The sequence below is a fragment of the Nylanderia fulva genome, unplaced genomic scaffold (assembly GCF_048542155.1).
Source record: "Nylanderia fulva isolate GAGA-0341 unplaced genomic scaffold, ASM4854215v1 Scaffold18, whole genome shotgun sequence".
NCBI lineage: Eukaryota > Metazoa > Arthropoda > Insecta > Hymenoptera > Formicidae > Nylanderia > Nylanderia fulva.
In genome coordinates this window covers 645677-668563 of record NW_028190055.1, presented here as the reverse complement: position 1 = coordinate 668563, position 22887 = coordinate 645677, and the positions used below count along the sequence as shown (strand labels likewise).

At 29.0% G+C, this 22887-nt stretch overlaps 6 protein-coding genes across 11 annotated transcripts; 2 read left to right on the top strand and 4 right to left on the bottom strand.

Annotated features, from left to right (window-relative positions):
* Positions 1 to 141: 141 nt before the first annotated feature.
* vtd (RAD21 cohesin complex component verthandi) lies at positions 142 to 8718 on the top strand. 3 transcript variants are annotated; one of them, XM_029312365.2, is made up of 14 exons: positions 142 to 358; positions 778 to 942; positions 1025 to 1254; positions 1336 to 1519; positions 1907 to 2066; positions 2144 to 2336; positions 2934 to 3157; positions 3230 to 3450; positions 3548 to 3727; positions 3860 to 4225; positions 4389 to 4523; positions 4643 to 4798; positions 4886 to 5013; positions 5340 to 8718. In XM_029312365.2, exons 2-13 carry the CDS (start codon positions 799 to 801, stop codon positions 5009 to 5011), a joined length of 2319 nt encoding a protein of 772 aa, XP_029168198.1. In that variant the 5' UTR covers positions 142 to 358; positions 778 to 798; the 3' UTR covers positions 5012 to 5013; positions 5340 to 8718. The 3 variants fall into 3 exon arrangements, with proteins under 3 accessions (XP_029168198.1, XP_029168199.1, XP_029168197.1); XM_029312366.2 differs by lacking the exon at positions 5340 to 8718 and adding an exon at positions 5205 to 5333; XM_029312364.2 differs by lacking the exon at positions 5340 to 8718 and having other exon boundaries at positions 4886 to 5203.
* CCT1 (chaperonin containing TCP1 subunit 1) lies at positions 6903 to 10798 on the bottom strand. The gene is made up of 10 exons (XM_029312472.2): positions 10559 to 10798; positions 9432 to 9517; positions 9192 to 9320; positions 9012 to 9109; positions 8767 to 8877; positions 8237 to 8642; positions 7963 to 8165; positions 7582 to 7774; positions 7334 to 7497; positions 6903 to 7252 (listed from the first exon to the last, which is right to left on the bottom strand). The coding sequence occupies exons 1-10, from the start codon at positions 10629 to 10631 to the stop codon at positions 7042 to 7044; spliced, it is 1674 nt and encodes a 557-aa protein (XP_029168305.1). The 5' UTR covers positions 10632 to 10798; the 3' UTR covers positions 6903 to 7041.
* Positions 10799 to 11471: 673 nt separating this feature from the next.
* Positions 11472 to 16803, bottom strand: Mys45A (SDA1 domain containing protein Mys45A). The gene is made up of 10 exons (XM_029312395.2): positions 16653 to 16803; positions 16462 to 16557; positions 16137 to 16241; positions 14011 to 14109; positions 13417 to 13932; positions 13102 to 13336; positions 12779 to 12914; positions 12369 to 12684; positions 11753 to 12286; positions 11472 to 11682 (listed from the first exon to the last, which is right to left on the bottom strand). The coding sequence occupies exons 2-10, from the start codon at positions 16546 to 16548 to the stop codon at positions 11482 to 11484; spliced, it is 2229 nt and encodes a 742-aa protein (XP_029168228.2). The 5' UTR covers positions 16549 to 16557; positions 16653 to 16803; the 3' UTR covers positions 11472 to 11481.
* Orc5 (origin recognition complex subunit 5) lies at positions 14144 to 16204 on the bottom strand. The gene has a single exon (XM_029312398.2). It carries the CDS (start codon positions 15955 to 15957, stop codon positions 14641 to 14643), a length of 1317 nt encoding a protein of 438 aa, XP_029168231.2. The 5' UTR covers positions 15958 to 16204; the 3' UTR covers positions 14144 to 14640.
* A 144-nt stretch (positions 16804 to 16947) lies between the features above and the next one.
* Atf6 (bZIP_ATF6 domain-containing protein ATf6) lies at positions 16948 to 21291 on the top strand. 3 transcript variants are annotated; one of them, XM_029312396.2, is made up of 9 exons: positions 16948 to 17002; positions 17151 to 17376; positions 17689 to 17871; positions 17948 to 18126; positions 18210 to 18429; positions 18671 to 19146; positions 19245 to 19435; positions 20005 to 20618; positions 20788 to 21291. In XM_029312396.2, exons 2-9 carry the CDS (start codon positions 17352 to 17354, stop codon positions 21033 to 21035), a joined length of 2136 nt encoding a protein of 711 aa, XP_029168229.1. In that variant the 5' UTR covers positions 16948 to 17002; positions 17151 to 17351; the 3' UTR covers positions 21036 to 21291. The 3 variants fall into 3 exon arrangements, with proteins under 3 accessions (XP_029168229.1, XP_029168230.1, XP_085337526.1); XM_029312397.2 differs by lacking the exon at positions 17151 to 17376 and having other exon boundaries at positions 16960 to 17002; XM_085481400.1 differs by lacking the exon at positions 16948 to 17002 and having other exon boundaries at positions 17009 to 17376.
* LOC114938463 (sulfiredoxin) lies at positions 20699 to 22795 on the bottom strand. 2 transcript variants are annotated; one of them, XM_029312454.2, is made up of 3 exons: positions 22539 to 22795; positions 21750 to 22161; positions 20699 to 21667 (listed from the first exon to the last, which is right to left on the bottom strand). In XM_029312454.2, exons 2-3 carry the CDS (start codon positions 21961 to 21963, stop codon positions 21519 to 21521), a joined length of 363 nt encoding a protein of 120 aa, XP_029168287.1. In that variant the 5' UTR covers positions 21964 to 22161; positions 22539 to 22795; the 3' UTR covers positions 20699 to 21518. The 2 variants fall into 2 exon arrangements, with proteins under 2 accessions (XP_029168287.1, XP_085337533.1); XM_085481407.1 differs by having other exon boundaries at positions 21750 to 22795.
* Positions 22796 to 22887: the final 92 nt, after the last annotated feature.

The following is a 22887-nucleotide window of genomic DNA, read 5'->3' as shown; positions in this document are numbered from 1 at the left end:
GACGAAGAGGCGGGAACGGTTCCTCCGTTCTGATTGGTCGAACGCTCCGAGCCATCTGTCATCGCTCTCTCGAAAATCACGTGTTTCACGAACACACGGAAGGAAACGAACGATGGGTTTCGGAATGTCAGTTAACGGTGAATCGGTGTGTTGATGATGTTGTGTGATCGCGCGTAATCGTGGTGGAGCGGAGTCGGAGGATACGTATCGCGGTGATAAGCTACCGTATGCGCTGAACATTTTGTGAAAACGTCGCAGTCGCGATTGCTCCTGCTGCAGAATATGCCGCTGCATCGCGCGGCCTAACGACCGGACGATCCTCCCGGCGACTCGCCGCATCGCATCGTAACGAAAACTGGTATCGGAAATTTGACGTTGTCTCGTAACCGCCAAAACTGTAGACGGAAACGCCATCTTGAGCATTGATGTTGATATTTTCATGAATTGGGCAACAATCACTGTTATCTTCCAGTATTTATATTTTTATGTGTCAAAATTATATGTCAATTGATGCCCAACACATGAAACTGATGTTAAATTTCTTGCCTCGTTATCTCATGTCAAATGTAACGTTAGATCGTCAATAGGAAATATCTATTTTACTCATGTGTTTGTCGTTCAAGCTTAGGTAGAATAATATTTATTGAACACATATATACATATGTATTTGTCTATCTAATCTTTTTTTAAATAATGTTTTTCTTATTTTATATTGAAATTAAAAATGTAATTTTATTCGTTTGTCAATGTAATGTAATCCAATCTTTATTGATGCAGTTTTAGAGAAAGACAAGAATCATGTTTTACGCACATTTTGTGTTGGCCAAAAAAGGGCCTTTGGCTCGTATATGGCTGGCTGCTCATTGGGACAAGAAAATAACAAAAGCGCATGTATTTGAAACTAACATAGAAAAATCTGTGGATGGTATATTACAACCAAAAGTAAGTATTACTTTAGCATATCGCAAAATTTATCAAATATTAATGTATCACAATATTAATTCTTTCTTGAAATTTGTAACAGGTCAAAATGGCCTTGAGAACATCTGGTCATTTGTTATTGGGAGTAGTACGAATCTATTCTAGAAAAGCCAAATATTTATTGGCTGATTGTAATGAAGCTTTCGTAAAAATTAAAATGGCCTTTAGGCCTGGAATGGTAGATCTACCTGAAGAACATAGGGAGGCAGCTGTAACAGCTATCACTTTACCAGAAGTATTTCACGATTTTGATACTGCTATGCCTGAACTTAAGTAAGTTCAACTTTAATTACTCCAAAAAATGTAGAGTATTTTAATATATTTTACTAATTATCTTAAATCTTTTCTTTTCAGAGATGTTGATATTGAAGCTCAATTTAGTTTGAATCAATCTAGAGCAGAGGAAATAACAATGAGGGAAGATTATGGAAGTCTATCTTTGGTTACACACGATCAAGGTTTTGGTGACATGAGTTTTGATGCGGAACCTCCAGAATTACTGCGACATGGCAGTGGTATAGAACCCTCATTAGACCAGGTATCTAAATGTTTTGTATTCATACTTTTTATAATTATATATATATATATATATATATATATATATATATATATATATGTGTGAATTATTAGTTGATATATACATAATGAGCAAAATTAAATATACTTCATGAATATTTTTAAAAGTAATTATACTTTTACAATACAAACATTACAAATAATTAATTGATATATAAAAATTAGTTTTATTATTTAATAATTAAAATTACTTAATTTTCAACATTTGTATATTTTTTAAATTAAATGCTCTAGAAGTTAATTTCAATTTTATTTTATTAAATAATCAAAGAAACACTAATAAATCTTTATTAGATTCTCGAGACAACAATGTAACTTTAAGATATTAATTGTTTTAATATAATTTTAGAGTCACATGTTGTTTAGTGATGGCCCAGGAATAGAAACAACATTAGAACAAAAGGAAAAAGAACCAGTTGCAGGAACATCTGCTACGACACAACCTATGGACATAGATACACCTATCAGAGATGATGGTTTTGGTGGTCATCTTGGCCAAGATATCATATGTACGATAAAAAAAAAGTTACAATCATTCTTGTAACACTAAATACAACAGTAATTTACAATAATCATATTTTTTTAGCGGGAGGCCTTTTTGAAGGTGGCTTATTTGACGAAGCTCCAATGGGTGAAGTACCTGTACCTGAGGTTAGTTCGATAACCGAGCAACAGGAATCAGGTGCAGCTCCTGGAACTGCTGCGTCTGTACATGATGAATCTGATGAAGATATGGGCGATCATTTTGGCGGTCCAGCGTCTCCAATGGGAGGCATGAGGTATTTATCCATCTTGATATATTTTAATAATAAGAACGTAGATATTTGAGAATCGCCAGACAGAATTTAAAAAAGGTAAGAATCTTCTCTCAACCGTACTGGCAAATATTATTTATCCAATCACAACGTTTCGACCCTTCTTTGAGTCCTTATCAAGTAATCTAGATATACATAGACAGAGATTAATACAATAAAAAACAAAATTACTTCACTAACAATATTACAAAATGATAAAAAGAAGCGAAACATACTTGTAAAAATAAAAATAAAATTATAATTTTAAGATGTCAAGAACGAACATATTTTGCATAGTGAAAAACACGTAAGAAAAAGAGAAATTACTGAAATGTTTTTCATTAAGAAAAATAATAACGCTATTAATTTACAAAAGGATACCGACAATCTAAGTAATATCTACGACAAAATAATAAAGGTCGTTTAGTCTCCAATAACTCGTCTAAGAGTCTTGACGTGTTGTCAAACCGACACTATTGAATAAATAATATTTGCCAGTACGGTCGACGGAAGATTCTTATCTTGATATATTTTACTATATAAAAATTGTAAATTTGACTTAAAAAAACACGTTATATGTAGCTCTGATGGCTCAAGACCGGCTACACCAGCCGCAGCTGGAGAAGAAGCTGACGGAAGAATAAGCGTCGCCAGTCGACGCTTTACACCAGCTCCACCAGTTATACCAGAGGAACATGCTGTTGATAACGTAGAAGAGCCGCCACCTTTACAAGATCAAACCACATTGTTACACGACGACGAAGAAAGCTTTGCGTTACCTCCGATTGATGCATCCATTCTAAAAGGTAAATTATCGTTATATTAACGTTGATTCGCATTTTATTGTAACTAACGAAAAAACATTTATTTCCTTAAAGGCTTCACGAAAACTAAGCGCAAGCGTAAACTCATTGTTGATGAAGTGAAAAATATCTCTGGTGAAGAGATGAAGGCACAGTTATCTGATACTAGTGATATTATCACGACATTGGACTTGGCTCCACCTACAAAAAGATTGATGCATTGGAAAGAAACTGGTGGTGTAGAAAAGCTATTTGCTCTACCAGGAAGTTCTATTCCAGCTCGTGTTCTATTTAAGGTAATAGAGATAATATGATTAAAATAATATGATTTTACATCAATACAATTGCTTGAATATTCAATAATATTTTATTTTTATGTTTTTATTAAAACAGAATTATCAGAGACACTTAACTAGCAAGTCTTATGATCATGAAGACTTTGGACGACTTGGAGCTGAGGAAGATGGTATGTCTCTGGAGCAAATGAGAGATGCTGCAGAAGAGCCGTCTTACGATCAAAGTATTCTCAATAAGCGTACAGGACGAAAACGGAAAGCGCAGCAGGATGATGAAGTTAGTAGTTATATATACATAGTTATATATATAAACTATAAACACTTTTAAAATAAAAATAGAATAAATGTGATGCAGAATTTTTATGAATTGTTATAATTTATAATTAATGCAAATTATTGTTATGTTTAGATAAAACAACCTCCTCAACCACCTCAACCAACGCCAGCAGATATCAGTCAACCATCGGCGAACGGTGTTGAGGCAGTAGAAATTCCGAGCATAATTGGACAACATAATCTTCCTTCGGAATCAAATATATCGTCTGAAGTACCTCTACCGGCAGAACCATCAGTTTCCGATATAAGTAGCATCGTGCCTTCTAGGGAACCATCGGTGGTACCACCGACTGAAGCATTATTGCTCAGTTCGGAAACACCAGCTGAAGTCGACAAAGTACTCGATACACACGAAGAAGCGCAAGCATCAGCACAAGAGGAAGCCGGTGCCATACAAACATCCGCTATGCCGCAGATGGAAAATATGGGTTACGATCAAGTGAGTTGAAACACTCATCATATATTTAAAATGTGTTGAAAATATTATACAACTTAAGAGTGTTAAATATGTTTTGTTTTTTTTTATCATTGCATCACATTTTCGAACAATGTTCTATATCCACTGATTTTTCTTTCGTTAAAATATTTATATTGTATAATAGGCACAACCGCAAGTTTCGTACATGGGTTATGATGAACATCACCCACCAGCACATACGCCTGGTGCGATTTCAGAAAGAGGACCTGCCACACCATGGAATCATGAAGATTACGAGTTTCCGCCATCTGTTGGACCTGTAATTATTATTTTATGCTCAAAAAATTATTTTTACATAATGCATTATATTATTACAATATTACAGGAAAAAATATTTATGAAAAACATTAATTACTTATAAAATGCTTCGTTTTTTAGCAAGAGGAACAACAAATGGATGAAACTTACGAACAGTTTGAAGAGCGTGTTCTTAACAAAAGAGCAGCGCATATGTATCACGTTATTAAGAGCAAACTAGATACCAAAGATAAATTAACATTATCGGATATGGCATTCAAAAATAATCGCAAACAGGTTGGTGCTTCGAAAAACGATTTATTATGTTTTATCTCTCTATGCGAAGTTTTTATATTAATAAAATATAATTATATATTTTTGTAGGTTGCACAGAAGTTTTACACACTATTAGTTTTGAAAAAGTTTCAAGTATTAGAACTCAATCAAGAATATTCGTATGCTGAGATTATAGTCACAAAAGGACCAAAATTCGAAAATCCTGCGTTGTAAAGGTATTTGCCCTCAATTAATATGAAACTTTAAATATCAACAGATGAAAAAATGTTGATATCTGTCGCACAGAAAATATCAAAAAATAACATTCACATTTTTCATAAATAAATCTTAAAACATTGAAGGAATTTGTTTTTGAACGCAGTATAATTAATAAAAAATAAAAAAATAGTTTACTATTTTGTTTTAGATGCCTGAATTTACAAAATTACATATTGAATGCCAATTATTTTATGATCACATTAATCATATTGCATTCCCTTTTTTTATATACATATTACATCAATCGCTTATTTTTTTATTTTTCCTTTTATTTTTTATTTAGATGGACTCTTCTTGTTAATCTTACTAATCTTTTTGTTCCTTCAACTCACGTTTTACATCATTCATCAATCTAAACAGGGTTAAATAAAATTAGTAAATAGTTAAAGAATATTTTACAACATCTATATGTACCACACATTATTAGTGACTTAAGTCTACATTACAAGAAGGTCCAAAATCATAGACATGCTATTGACATAGTTTACTAAATTTTGATATAATTAATTTTAATGGAAAATATTTAATATAATAGGATATATTTAGATATTAATGCAGTAAAATATTTCTAGATTGTTAATTTATAAGTTTCAAGAAAACACTAATTTTCGAAAGAATTTATTTATAGTGCTTATATATACAATTATTTGTAAACAGTTATTAATGGAAGAGTTTATTTAATTTGTGAATAATAATTTTATGTATTATTTTTATATTATCAGAAAAAATATTCTCTATTTATAACTCTGAAAAAGTATTATCTGAATACACAAAATATATACAATAGATACATAAAAAATATTAAATTTATAATTAAATATTTTCTTTTTATATCTCATTTACAAGTGATATATTAATTTCGTGAAAAATACTTTATTATAAAATATAACATTTTGGCAGTATCTACTTGAAGAATAAATGAAAATGATTATTAAATAGAAAAATAACGTAATTTAAACATAATGTTAAACTGCTATTTAGCATAGAAAGTAGTGAAGTACTATAGTATCAAAGAAAATTAAAGATTGCTTAATGATTTATTTCAATGTATCACAAATATTACAAAAACTTTTAACAAAAATGATTTATGAAATTTTCCAAGCAAGTTTGTATTATAAATATACATACTGCAATCAAGATAATATATCAATTATTAAAGTATGTGATCAAAGAATTATTTAATATCATTAAATTCTGCAAAAAATCATTAAGTGTCATGATGTAGCAAACATATTAGATAACATCTATTTAACTGCTCATCAAAATCTATAAAAAATATTTATATATATTGTTTATAAAATGATATTGAATTTTACAAACGTACATATCATATAATACTTAAAACTGTTATTCCATTATTTTCCATTAATAAACTGTTATATACATTACATATGTAATAATTTATATTAAGTTATACTAAAATATTCTTTCATGTATAACCATTTCTATCTTTTATATGATGTGGCAAACACTACAAAAATGACATCTTTAAGTCTAAAATATAAGTTTGCTTTAATATTATAATATTCATTCTTTTTTGTTATTACATAGTCATATTATTTCTTTATAAACAAGAAATAATCTTTAGATGACACATTAATATTAGTATAGAAATAAAAAATATTAATGTATTATAAACTATGATTATTATATGTTAACTATAATAATTCTATAAAAGTAAAAGTTTATTCATACAATACAATTAATAAGAAAATGAAGTTTAATAACCTCTTAATTTTTAATTTAAAAAATTTTTTAAATTTAATAAAGAATTTTTAAAATTCAATAATCACAAAATTTATCTGTATTCTATATTCTATATTAATGCAATCAAATAAGTACAGCATCACAGTATGAAAAAGCTTTATTTTTAAATTTTAAATAGCAGGTGTCTTATGCATACACAAAAATTGAAATATAAATATATATATACATATATATATATATATATATGTATATATATAATGTGTAACAGAAAAATGCACTTAATCTTCCAATTCACCGGCTGCCATAGCATCTTGATAAGATTTCGTTTTCGAACGTTCGGGATCTAATTTAATCATATCATCGATTCGAAGAATGGTTATAGCTGCTTCAGTGGCGAATTTTAAAGATTTAATTTTTGAAATGGCTGGTTCTAACACACCAGCTTTTTTGTTATCTCTTATACTTCCTACAAGTAGATCAAGACCCACCCTGCAAAAGCAGATATGTGTGAATTATTCATTTTAATTTACATAATAGTTATAAAAATTTGAAAAATCATAAAGTTGTTACCATTTCAGATCGACAAGATCCGGTTTCGTTATACTGGAATTATGATAGGCTCGAAGTTTGGCAACAAGATCAGTTGCATCTTGTGCAGCGTTTACGGCTAATGTTTTTGGTATGATTAATAAAGATCGTGCAAATTCCGCTATAGCCAATTGTTCTCGAGAACTCTGTAATTTACGAGAAATGTTGTAAATATCTTGATGCAAGAAAGAGATACTGATGCAGAAAATATGCAGATAATTCAATAATACCAATGATGTTGCAAAGTTTTCTAGATAAATGGACAGCGCAGCCTCCACACAACCTCCTCCCGCGACGACACTTTTGCTTTCCAAAACTCTCTTCACAACACATAATGCATCATGTATGGAACGTTCCATTTCATCGCAGTAATAATCATTTGGTCCACGTAAAATGATAGAACTCGCAGTACGTGCCTTGGGGCTTGAAGTTCAAAGAAAAGATTAATGTTTTTTCTTTCATTTTTTTTCCACATTTGTGTGATGCAAAGAGTTCTTGTTATAGAACATATATTTCAGCAGAAATATGATAGTAATCGTGTGTACTTGATATTAGAATGCTTCATAGAATTACATTTACTTATTAATATGTTAATTAGTTATAAAATATACCCTTTAATAAGAATAAGCTCGTCATCGCATATCATTTCTTGCACTACTTCTGCAGCTTCTCCCAAGAAACTAGCATCAAAACTCTCTTCTCCTTCCATATTGGTCAATGAAGTCAGAAAATGCGCACCTGTAGCTTTAGCAATTCTTTTCAGATCAGCTTTCTTACATCTACGCACTGCCATTGTTTTAGCTTCCACAAAATACTATAGAAAAAAAGTAATTGTAAATATTGTGCATATACTATCGAAAAATTATCTTAAATTTATGACTGTACCTTTAAGCATAGATCATCAATACCGCCAGACAAAAGAACAACGTTAGTTCCAGCAGCGAGAATCTTTTGAATACGTTCCTTAGTAATGTCAGCCTCACGTTGACGAACGGCTTCGAGTTTCTCGGGATCTGTAATAAGTATTTCAACACCCAACTTCATCTTTGCCTTCTGCAACGAGAAGTCTAGGCACGCGATCTTTGCGTTTGTTATCTTCTTCGGCATCGCTTGAGAAGCGACGGTGCAATTTAAAGCATATCCTTGAATCAAGACAGATTCCCGAACACTTTTTCCATGAGCCTTCAAGACATTCACTGCTTTAACAGGATACAGAGAGCCTCCCTTGCCATCGTTGATTTTTATCGCATTAGCGGCATCGACTACCATGTTACCGAAGAAGTTGGCATCACTAATTATAATCGTAGTTATAGAAATTATTTTAAATGATGATTATTGTTCACATAGTAAATATCAAAAACAGATTGTGTGCGGTGAAAAAAAAAAAAAGATCTCGAATAATATCAAAAGGATACGCTCCAATAATTTTGCTGGACATAGATGTTTTTGCAACATTGACTAAGCAATCTTTTCCGAGTTCATCCACACTAACAGTTAAATGTTCCTGAATGTATTTGCATGCTTCTCTGAAATTAATTTCATAATTAATTAGCTAAAATTTTTTTAATTAAAAATTTATTTAAATTATTAAATTTAATTACTTACAATATTGAGAACAAAACAAAATTTTGATTAATGCAATGAATCATTAAATTCTTACTTGCAGGCAAGCCTGTAACCACTAATGACAGAGGTTGGATGAATCTTTTGCTTCACAAGCTCGTCTGCATTTTTTAAAAGCTCAGCTGCTACTATTACCTAATTGATAAAAAATAAAATTATTGCATTAAATATTTTAATTATGAATTTTGTTGAATGTAAATATAAATATATTACTTACTACTGAAGTAGTACCATCTCCAACCTCCTCATCTTGTAACTGAGCTAGCTCAACTAACACTCGTGCAGCTGGATGTTCAACTTCTAACAAACGTAAGATTGTTGCACCATCATTGGTAACAGTGACATCCTGAAAATATTATATAATTATAACATAAATTGTGATATACATGTAATATCTTGTTGCAAATATTTGTCTGATATACTAAAAAAATTTAGAAAAGCTAAATAATATACATACACCAATATCATCAACCAGCATTTTATCCAAACCAACTGGGCCTAACGAACTTTTAACTATATTAGCAACAGCAGAGGCAGCCATAACTGAAAGAAATATAAATATAATATATTAATTTTACATATTTATATTGTTATTATATAGAAATTGTTATACATAACAGATTATAATTGCAATATAGCTCAAAAATTATATATTAAAATATATTTACTGTGTGTTCTTTAAATAGGATTAATTATTATAAAAGTATAAGCACAAAATATATATATATATATATATATGTATACAAGATATTTTAGTATAATCTTTAGCTTGAATATTAAATTGATTTGCATTCTTAAGGTTTGCTATACATACAATCAAATAAAATTTAACAAATGTAATTAATTATGATAATTGGGAAAAATGTATAATATTAAACATTCTATATTCTATACTTACATTCTACATTTCACATTAAACAGTCATTTATTCTACAAATTATCAAGCATTCTGTTTACATGTAATTTTGCATTACACATAAAACATAATACTGATTAATATGTCATTTGTTTTTCAATTCTACATGAATTCAGATTTTTTAAATAAAATAGCAACCCACAAATATGGTATTTAGAATTTAAATTCAGATAGAAAGCAGGCTAATAAAAGCCAAGCGCAGAAATTAGATTGCAAGCTAACTTGTTTTAAAATTTGATTAATTTGAATGTTTTGATCTTTCCTATAGACTATATTCAGTAGACCGATTAGCAAAGATTCCTGTGTCTTGATCCATGCTCCGTCTTTGACAAATTTTCAAAGATAATACATGTACAATTAGTACTGCTTTGTCAGGAAGTTCCTTGCTCTTTATCCTTATTTAAGATCATTTTGAGGACTCGAGAGGAGGATCAAGACAAGGATTTTTTGCTGATCAGCTACAGAAGGATCCAAAGGAAGGTCTGAAATGTTCAAATTGAATAAAGAAGAAATTAAAAAATAGGTTTGCGTTTAATTTCTGCTCTTATTAGCCTAATTCTGAATTTATATTTGTACAATAGATCCTTTTCGTTTTGAGCTATAAAATTTATTTCGAAGTTTCGAGACGCGATATAACCAAACTTTACGGATTGTCAGCGCATCCTTACCATTTTGTGTTCGCACCGGAGCCCCCGATTGTCGGACGCCTCCAACTGCTAAAGGACTCGCTACCGTCGACATTGCACAGAATTCCTTGACTTATTCTGACACGAGCGAGACGATCTTGCGATAAATCCTCGCGTTATTCCTTATAAACCGGGAAGAAACGCGTGCAGCGATGAATAATAATAATGATGATGATGATGAGCCTCTTCGTCTCGAGCTGCTTTCGAGAGTATCGTTCCTTATTTCCTTTTACGGCCAAGTACGGTGACGATTGTCATTGGCTACGCTGTTTTGTACACAAATGTGATTGGACGAAAAAACCGCGTGCATCAATTTCCAGTCACGAGAATAAAGAAGTTAGAATTATACGGCTGTGGATGTATTTCACACATTTCGATTATTATATTAGTCAATAATACCTTAATAAAAATTAATGATTTGTGCATGGATTTTTGTTAGACTTCAATTCAAAATTGTTAAAAAATTGTCGAATGTAATTTCTGTGCACCTCTTATTTATTTTTAATTATAACATATATTCAGATACAAATATATGTAAATATTGATCCTTTTGTTATATTTTATGTAAGTAAATAAAACATCTGACATAAATAATTTTTTATATATAGCATATGAAAAATGAATTCTGGAATTATACCAGTTTCAATCCTCACATCAAATATATCATAATTATTATTACATCCATGACAGTATTTATATATTACTTTATACAATATGAAACTATTTTTTCCATAATAATAAAACTGAAAATTAAAATGTAAGGAAAATACATTCCTGTACTCATATTCTAGTTTTTAGTTTTAAAATATTAGAAGTATGTCATGTTTCATACATATATACAATTTATTATTATGAAGAAAACTGTGATGGAATATAAAAAAAGAGCTAGACAATATGTGTATTAATTATTTCATTTTTCTTTGTTTTAACAGATGATTTTTTAGAGCTATCTGTTTCTCTCTAAAAGATCGTTTTACTTTCCCTTTTAATTTATGTTTCAGCATTAAGAATGCTTTTCCTTTTTTTTTCTCGCGATTTGTTCTACTGCACATTGCATTTTGTCGTCGATCTTTAAAACCAAACTTATCTCTTTGTTCTTGCCCCTTCTACAAATTTAGTAATATTTAAATTAGTCTATTTTTATATACATAATGTTATATAATATTTTATACATACTTTCACAGATTTCTGCCGAGCAGCCTTGTCATGCTTGCGTTTTTTATATATATTTTCAATATCACTCAGTTTTACCAATTCTCCATCTTGATTGGTCTCAATTTGATCGTGTGTCCTTTTAGAGCCGCGTTTAGCATATGTTACTTCTTGCTTTGCTAATGCGATATCAATTTTTCTAAAATCTTTATCTGTGAGCAATCGATCAGTAGAAATCAAAGACGCTTTCGTTTTCCTTTCGGCTGTTAATTCTTCATTTCGTTCTGACTTGTGTTTTTCCTTCATTTCTAATTTCTGTGCCTTCTTCAATTGTTTCTTTAAATTAATTTTCTTTTGTGGAATTTCGTCCATTTCTCGTTCCTTGCTATTTGTTTCACAGATATTCTTTGTACTGTTGTTCTCGCTACAGGATGAATTCTTATCATCGTCATTTTCGTCAATGGAAGATTTTACTGTTTCATTTATATCCTTTGCTGTCGACTCATCGTCGCTGATTTCTTCCTCACTTTGGCTTATATCAATCCATTCGTCATCATCCTATATTTAAATATATAAACAAATTTTTGTACAACTAGTAATCGTTATAATATATTAAATATTGTGACGTTTTTATACTTACTTCTGTATCACTATCAGTTTCTTCAGTGTCACTCTCAGTATGTTGATCAGACAAAACTTCTGCTCCTGCTATGAACTCACTTGCCTGAATTTGGCCATATTTTGAAGATTTTATCATAACATTGGCTTCTGTAGGACGGCCTCTATCTTTTTTACGCAATAAATCAGGCATTATACGTCTGAATATTCCAATTAAAGAACGTGCTGCCATCATAACGGAACGTTCCTTATACTGTTTGTATCGTACCAAATCTTCAAGTAGAGCCTCATTCATGGCCAATGGACATCGTGTACATATTTCGCGCACAGTGTTTAAGCTGCATGAATACATATTGTATATAAATAGAGCTGCATATATGGATACATCGCGCGAAGATGTTTTATAATAAACACAATTAAACATATATCTACCCTATAGCCATCACGTCCGCAGAATTTCGTTCTGTTATAAAATTATTCACTAAAGTTTGTAAAACAGGTTCCAACACATCAGGTGGTACCAATTCATGGGAAGCTTGTGCTATAAACTGTAAGAGTTTGGTCACCTCTGAAAAAAGAAAAAACAAATATATATATATAAATGTGGATGTTTTTCCATTTGGAACAAGGAAAAATACTCATAAAAATAGTAATGATTTGTACAGTAATTAATAGTGTCATTGTACTTACAATTAGATAACATTTAGACAATACTCATATAATTGTTCAATGATGTATTACATTATAAATCTTACCTCGTTGATGAGGTTGAAGAAATCTTTGTATATATGGATAAAAATTCAAGAGAAATAAATTATGCAAGCCAATGAGTCTAGAGATAACGTCTAAAGTCATAAGCTTAACTTCAAATCTGTCATTTTTCTTTTCTATCTGCTTGAACAACTTTTCAGCAAAATCCTGAGGATCGTGAATTAAATGTAATGCCGAAAAATTATATTGAGGTGCCTTAGATTTCTTCTTTTTTGCTTTCTGAAATACAAATTAAAGTTGAAAATAATATATTTTGGTTTAAATATTGTAATATATTCCATTATAAAAATGTAACTTACTACATATAATTGTTTAGCTTTCTGTAACTGCTTCTGTCGTTTTTTTGTTTTTTTATTTACTTTATTAGCCATCATAATTTCCTTCATATTTGGCTCATCATCTGAATCACTATCATCACTACCTTTCTCTTCTGGATCAGTTCCCAAAAAAAATTTCAAACTAGCAACTGCTACTTTTGTTATTTTAGAAAAGCAACCTGTTGCTATAACATTAACAGTCTTGATGTCATTCCAAACATTTTTGTTATATAATTCTATCATAATGTCTACAGACATTTTCACAGCTTTGGCATTAGGATCTTTTAACATTGAAAACATAAAATTTTGTAACGCTGTGTTAACTTTAGCATTTTTATGTTTTGCATTGACATTTTTCACATCTGTGACTATATGCATTTTGAGAAATTGTCTTAAAGCTTTGTCTTGACATTTTAAGAGTTCAAAAAATAAACTGAGTAGTGCAGTGGGTTCTAAAAGTGATTTGTTGCGTAGCTGAATCAACGCTTTACAAAATGTCTAAAAAATATAATTACAATTCAGTAAACAATCCAATTTACTTGCATAATATAATTTTATAATATATGTAATGCTTACCATACGCATTTCATTGTCTAATATGATATTATGAGTTTGTAATATATCAACAATTTCTTGAGGATATGTTTTTAGATCGTCTGGATAACAATGGGCTACCTGCAATGACACGAAAAAAAATCGATACAACAAGTGTGTTTAGCAAATGAATAATTTATTGAAAAATTTCTTAAAATCGTAAAAAAATAGTTATGCAATAAAAATATATAAGTTGTTATACAATATATCTTGTTATAAATATATTATGCTTATATATACAATTAATAACTGTATCATTAATGAATATAAATATTATAAAGAATTTTTTTATGAATATGATATATATATATGTTTTCAAAACTCTCTTTCTCTTCGCTTCTTTTTCTCTCTCTTTAGTAAGATTGAATTATCTCACTAATTTATATACAAAATATTCCTCATACTAAATTTATTTTATGCATTACAAATTATGTGTGCTTAATGATAATAAATTGATAATAAATGAAAATCAAATCTTATTTCAAATATAAAAATATGTAAGTTTTACATTACTTAAAAAGTCTATGATGAAAGCATTAGATAAAGCTGTTAGAAGCAAACATATATAAAAACTATAACTAAAAATGAATCATATATTCAGGTGTATTCAATTTATATGTTAAAGCTAGTGAAATTTTTTATATCAAAGCCAACCGTTTTAGCTAAAACTGTAACAAAGTCGTGGCTTGCGCAGCACTTAAATTTTGGTTCGTCTAACTGCAAGACATTATCTCCAACGACAGACAGTAAACCTAGTTGACACATGGTAGATATTTGAGCGAGTAAATTAGCATTGATGTCTATTCTTTCATCAAGAATAGCGCAAAAGATCGCAAGCATCCTCGAGATAGTAAAAACCCGAGATTTCTTTTGCGAATCTATGTCTCTTGCTTTCTTAACTGATCGTACTTTTTTCTTTCTCTTACTACATTGTTTCATAAAAATATCTTTATCATATTTTGAAGGAATGTACGAAGCTAAATATGATGCGATTAACATATATTTCGCGTAAAACGGTAATTCGAAACTTAAAGCTAATTTTGTCGTCGATTCAATTTCCCGAGATATTTGTTGATCGGGTTGCAAGAAATCATTCGTGGAAACTCTAAGATAAATTATTTCTAAATTAGATTTCAAAGTAGCAGAGATATTACGCCACAGTGCAGCAACATTATTTGGTTCAATTTGCTTACTTTCTATAGGTTCTATATACTTGATAAAATTTATCTTGGCCATGTATCGAAGTTCGTTCAAATCTCTACAAAACCGAAAGAATACAGAAAGAAAGAGATTCAAATAATTCTTATAAAAGTCCTCGTCGTATTTTTTTTTCGCTGGTTTGTCTAGTAATAATAATCGTACTAATTCGTCCTTCGTGTATTGTGGAACGTATATCTTTATAGGCTTCAACATACCTATCTTAGTATTAAAATTATCCCACGCAATCTCACTTATAAAAATCGTACATATATTAATGCAGGACAATTCCCTAAGTCTTAAGATCGCTGGTAGGAAAGTTACATCAAAATGTCTAATTCTATGACATTTGTCAAATACTAATACAATTGGACGTGTATCTCTGTGAGAAATTTTTTTAAGTGCAAGTATAAAATCCATGAAATTGTCACAGTTGCATTTTAACGGCATATCGGCACTAGATTCTTTTACAGATGCAGTTAAATCGCTTAATATGTAGTTATATATATGTTTGCTGCCTAAATGCTCCATACAATTAATATAGCTAACATTATACTTTAAATAATCGAGTAGATTTCGTACAATCAATGACTTTCCAGTAGCCATATGGCCATACACAAATATACTTTCCGGCATTGGCTCATTTGCTGCACCAATTAAAGAATACAGTCGCGCTATAATTTTTTCTCGACATATAATACTATTTTTTATCGTTTCCAAATACTTTTCCATTTTTATTACACTCTAAAATTGCGTGCAAAATAATATAGAAACAAAATCAATTTTTATCGCCTACACTGTCTCACACTCTTCCAAGAAATACTGGAGCTTTGACAAATTGTTAGTGCTTCTATCAATATGTTATTTATTCTTTAAAATGATATGTTGTTAGAATTTTAGCGTGTGCTAACCTGAGCCAAGAAAGTTACCAATTCATCAAGATTTTTGTTAAATTGTGTGGGTTCCAAACGGAAGACTTCTACAGTAGATTTATAATGCAGATATTGTTGAAGAAACTGTGAACAAACATATTATATTTTTACACATTAAAATAATTTTTTTAAATACCTGTAAAAGATATGTAAAATACAAAGAGATAGCTTATAAATTATAATGTAGAAAATTATTGTATTTCACAATTGCATGTGTTATAAAATAGGATATACAATCAACATCAATAATAATACTATATAATATGGCACTTAATACACTGATAAAGATGAATTGAAAATTTACCTCTTCTTTATAAGACTCTGGATCACGTTTGATAAGATTCTGTAGTTGCGGAAGATTATCCGGTAATTGATTGTTATGTCTTACCATCTTTAAAGCCTATAATAAGCAATGATTATTACAATGCAATGTGCAATATGATAGTAAAATGACGATAGAGAAACATAAATATAATTATCATTGTATGTACTTACATAATTTTATATAAACGATTTAATATAGATTAATAGATCTTTATTTAAATTGTTCTTAAAAATTTACACTATTCTCTCATTAGTCCGTTTCGTATAAATTCATCAAGCATGCGTTCGCTTTCACGTGCAGGGTATGTATAATTAAAATGGCGCCGGGTGATGAAGAATTATGTACGTTCTGTTTGACGACGCGAAAGTGTCGAATCTGTTGATTGACCAATCGGATCGATGGACAAAAATCTCTTTGCTCCGATTGGTCAATCGAAACGTCACTCTATCGAACTCGCGAAAATGGCGGAGCAGAAAACGCAATGTGAGATATGTCACTTTATAATAACAATAGTTGATGAGTAAGTTGAGAAACACGCTCGAAGAACATTTCAATTTTGCAATAATTTCAATCAGATTTTAGTGATCTTATCACGAATATAATCATACATTTGCTTATATATTTATAATTTCTATATTATGTTATTATGTTTATTATGTTTATATTAGTTTTTCTAACTCAATGAAATCTACGCAGTATTCAACGTATATTGTTAACCCAACTTTGAAGTTTTTCAATCAGAAGTGTATTTCGTTACATAAAAGTTTGAGTTTTCCATTAAGTATACTTTGTTGAGTGAAAAAGCGTATAAGATACAAGTTTCAACAGACAACCAGAGTTGTTTTGCAATATTATACAGAGATATACAAATGTTACCAGGCTTCGAAATTTTAGGTTAAGTATCAATTATAAGTTTTAATTATACATTTTGTCATCTCTTGGTTATAACAAAGATAATTTCTTAGTTGCTTAAAATTGTACACAAATTAAATATTTAATTATTTAACTTATTCCATTTAGACGTTGATAAAAATACACTCTTTTGAGTATTTCGTGTTTTTGTAGTGTGTTGAGTGATCGTTTTTACCTTTCAAAATTTTTACTTTTGTATTTACGCAAGGAATAAGTGTTTTTATTATAATCTAAGTGAAGCTTCCAGTTAAATTGAATACATCTCAAGGATTATTCTAATAATTTCATTTATAGAAGGAAGCTGTCAGTACGACGATTTGTTTCAATCATGGAGAAGCGAATTAGATATGTCTATGACAACAGAAGAAGAAGAAAAAATTATAATCCCAGATTATAAGTTTGAAAATAAAACAGATAAGGATGTATTGGACTTAAATTTTAAAGAATTTGATTTCAATTTTCTACAAAACAGTCCAGGTATGTGTTAAAATATATAATCTATAAAAATGAGATATAAGAGAAAAGTTTATTCTTCACTGTTTGAAATTTATAGAAGTAGAAGAAACAAATGAGATAAAAAATGATATTAAATTTGAACCTGAAAGTCCAGATGCACAATTTTCACTATCACCCAGCCTAAATCACTCAGACTCTAATGATTCAGATAAACAAGCGACAAGATATTTGATGCAAGAAGTATCAAATTGTTCAACACAAAATGTGAACACAGAGGTATTTTATATATAAAAAGTATATAGAATGTGATATAAAAGTATATTTTTAATAACTAATTTATAATTCAATCTTTTCTTTAGGTTTCTTTAGAAGCACCACTAATTTCTTGTGTAAAATATACATCTTCATCAGAATCATCTCAATCACCTCTAAATATATCAAATGAAATACCAGTTGAACTTACATCTGTTAACGAGGAAGATGCAAAACATGCACAATTTATTTATACAAAAAGAGATTTTACAAAACATCTTAATATACAATCTTTGCCAGTAGATGTTGCACAACATGTAAAAAATGGTAAAAATATATTACTTTTATATACAAATAGAAAAAATACTTTACTTTTAACAAATTTTATATTAAATTTCTATGCTACTATTTGTTATCTTTACTGTTTTCAAATTAAATATATTATATGATATATTATATATATAATCAGAAAATTATTTTGTTCTGTGCTTATGTATGTGTTTGTTCAAGTATATGTATATATAATTTTTTTAAATATCTAATTTTTAAGGTAAATATTTAATTCTAGGTAAATCTCAGGATACTTTTATCCTTCAAGATTTTACACAGAATGCAAATTCACAATATATATTGTGTCCTTCAGAACTTCAGATGTTATCAACAAAGAGACATGTTAAAGTACAAAATTCATTGAATATAAATCCAACTAATATAAGAACAAAGACTCCAGCGCTTCATTTACCACAGAACGGAACTAACACTGTATCAAATATTTGTCCAGCAAGTGCTACTGACTCAGTAGAAAATTTGATAAATTGCACACAATTTCAAATAATGCAGGATGAAACATTTTCATTAATTGCAAAGAATCAAGATTTAAATTCAACGAGAGACGACCAAAAATTAAAGGCACTAAAAAGACAACAAAGAATGATAAGAAATAGGGAGTCTGCTAGTCTCTCAAGGAAAAAGAAAAAAGAATATGTATCTGCTTTAGAGAAACGAGTGGACGACTTGATGGAAGAAAATATACAATTACAATCAGTAAATAATCCATATTTTAAATTTATGCATTAGATTTACAAATTTCTAATAAGTTGTTTTTCAATATTATTAATTTTTTATATAATTTTCCCATTTAGGAAAACAAGATTTTAAAGCAAAGATTAATGGAAATGGAAGACAGTATTATAGATAATAATAAATTTAAACATAAACATTTAAGTTTACCTACATTAAGTATTAAACCTTTCTTAAGGAAGAAAGGACAGAGGAACCTCGTTCTCTTTTTAGGAATGATTTTCATAATATCTTTCAATGTTAATGGTCTTAAGTAAGTATATTTTTCCATTTATGCCTTAATATTTGTTTTGGAAAGAATACATTTTTATATAAAGTGTTTTGTGTTATTTATATATAAAATACAAAAATTATTAAATTTTTTTATGATATTGTCAGAGCAAAAATTTAATCCTAAGTATCAATTTTTGGGATGTAAAGAAATACAAAAAGAAAAGCTTTTTTATTATAAAAATAATGTGTTGTTTATAATTGTTAATAAAAATGAGTCATTAAATATTTCCATTTATCAAATAAATTGGTTCTGATTTCCAAATTAAGCATATTGTATACAATTTCTCAGTCATAATATTGTTTGGACTGATTTAATAACTTGATAATTATCTTATCATAATGAGAGAATGAATAAAACGAGACAACAATATTTTACGAAGACGATTATTTTTGTTTTCGATATTACAGATAAGAGTTTCAGATTTGAAAAATAAAGGCGATAATTCGCAATTTTGTAACTTAAAAATTGTTTTATAATCAGGAAATTATTACAGTATATATAGTATGCCACAAATATAAATATAATGTTTCTTTTTATTTCTGTTTAAGGGGAACACTTTTAAGCGTCAAAAGTGATTCTGACAGTTTACCAATAGCTATTCCCGATACGGAAATCAGACATGGCAGAAGATTATTCTGGACAGTGAATGAAAATGATAACAATATGGAGAATCAAATTGAAAAAGATTTTAATAAAAGTGTACCGACACATCAATTAATGTGTCCAATGTATATTAATCAGAGCGAATTGATACGTTTAGATAATGAATTGAGACGTTGGATTGGTGGTGAATCCGATCGAGATAATCGAACTGCAAAAGAAACGAAATTAAAAACAAATTCATTAAACGCACTCTTGTCATCAAAATCACAATTAGAAGAAAAAACAAAAAGAAAACCGTACTTATCGCGAGATAGAAAAATAAAAACTGTACACAAAATGATTGATATATCTGATCGATATTCTAATAATAATGCGATTGAGATCTTCTCTCCGATATTGAGCAAACACGCTTCTCTATTTGAAGCTTTGGGAAGAAAAGATGATACATTTTACGTCGTCTGGTTTAGTGGCGAACATTTACTATTGCCAGCTTCTCGAAAAAATGATACAGCGAGACCTAAAATGTCTTTAGTTCTACCTGCTGTATCTATGGTAGATGGTAAATAATATTGATATGATATAAAAATATAATTATATACTTGAATATTAGAGTAATATTAATTCAACGCATGGATATAATAATTTATAATATGAAGAAATTTATTTATATTTGATGTAGCAGATAACTAGATAAACTATATGTAATTACAATATTTTTCTTTTTTTAGGTACGTTTTCAACGCCATCTAATCATATAACAATGATGCAAATTGATTGTGAAGTGACAAATACACAAGTATTACATTTACAACAATCCATCATACCTGTTCACTTGCGAAATAAGTCTACAAGTCAATCAAATCGATCTCACTCGGTTGAGGACATGGTTTATCAATCTAATATCACCAGAAATTACAAACCATACTTTATGAAAGAAGCAAATCAAAAATTTCGAAACAGAAAACACTTGGTTTAATATAATTATAGATGAATATTATATAGTAGTGCAATTATATAGAATTAAAATAAGAATTTAATAAATTTAAGATTTTTTGTAACAAAAATGTCATTTATATATATATATAAAAATATGTTTTTCTAGTCTGGCAATATGGAAAAAATATGAAAAATATGAATTATATACAATATAATATTTGTTTATGTAATAATATAATTGTTGCACATTGTATGAATACTATATATAATCACAGAAATATATATATATATATATATATCCTGATTAATTTTTTTTCAATATCACTCGTATTTTAGCATAAATCTGTATATTATATATATTATATTCTTATCAAAATAATATGACATAAGATATAGTAGTACTAATTTTTAAAAAATATACATGTAGTGTGTCTACACACACATATATATATATATATATATATATATATATATATATTAATACATATTTTTCATTATATAAATACAAATAATGCACTTAAAGTCACTTTAAGTTAGGCGTAGAACTCCCCAAGTAATATCGTAAGTCTGTCAATGTTGATTCAATTATTTTGGCTTTAATAGACGTTTTACCTAATCGTTGATGAGCAGTATAACGATGACAACCACCAAAAGAATAATAATAATCACCACCTAAACAAAACAACAATATAAAATTCATCATTAATTTTTTTGTTCTATGAGAATATTATTTTTACAGATTTGACAAGTTTACCTTTGGATCCTTTAATCCAGAGAACATCGATGGGTGGTACCGTGTGCTCAGTTTCAGTATTTTTCAATGCATTCATTAAACTTTGAACTTTTTCCTCATTTAGTACAGGAGGAATAGGTCTGATAATTATATTCATTGGCATATCATATACTTCAGCACACCAGCTCGAATGAATCGAGCTGGTTATTTGACATTGACATGCTTTACGTAACATTTTGCATATATATCAATTAACTTGACTAATTCTGCAATAATTCTAAATAAATCTTATCCGTCAATTAGCTGAAATATTTTATAAAACTGCGTTATCTGTATATTCGAAGAAGCTGTCACATTGACACTGATTAATACGTGTTGAGCAATGACCAGCAACTTTCGTTATTACATCACATGATTACAATTCCATAGAATGCTACAAATGATTTAAATCACATTATTATTAACAATGGAAACAAATTTATTGTTCTTTTTTTATTCTCTTTTATACAAATCGTTTATTTCCAAATAAAAAATAATCAAAATAAAAAAAAAAGCATAGATTTCTTGATCAATTAAAAATGATGAAACAAATTGATAGTATTTTGTAATGTCAAATGGAATGCACTCAGAATATGCAAATTTATTTGTCAATATTATTTTCATTTTTCAAAACCACATTATTGTGTATGATAAAAATGTGTTTAAACTGCAATTAAAACTATGAATCTAAAAAAACAATTATTATTACACATTAAATATTTCTTTCATCATTATCTTAATTTTGCCACAGAAATTGTAATTATCACTAACGAGATTATTAAAGACCGATCAGATGATTTTATGCCGATTTGTGTACAGAAATTTGCACACGTGTGTGTAATGAATTGAGGTTAAAAACTGTAACTAATTATTCTTTTTTACATACGAAATAGGGCACATTAATTAGATCGGAGGAGTTAATAAACGCATAAAGAATTGTGCAAAGAAAATAAGAGATAATAAAAAAAAATAAATAGAACGACAAAATAAAAAAAAATTAGAACCAAACTGAACAAAACTTCAAGGGGCAGGCGCCAAAAATAAAAATCTAAAAATACAAGGAAATCTCTACAAAGAAAGAAAAACTGGAGATAAATGGAAAAAATTGATAATTAAAACA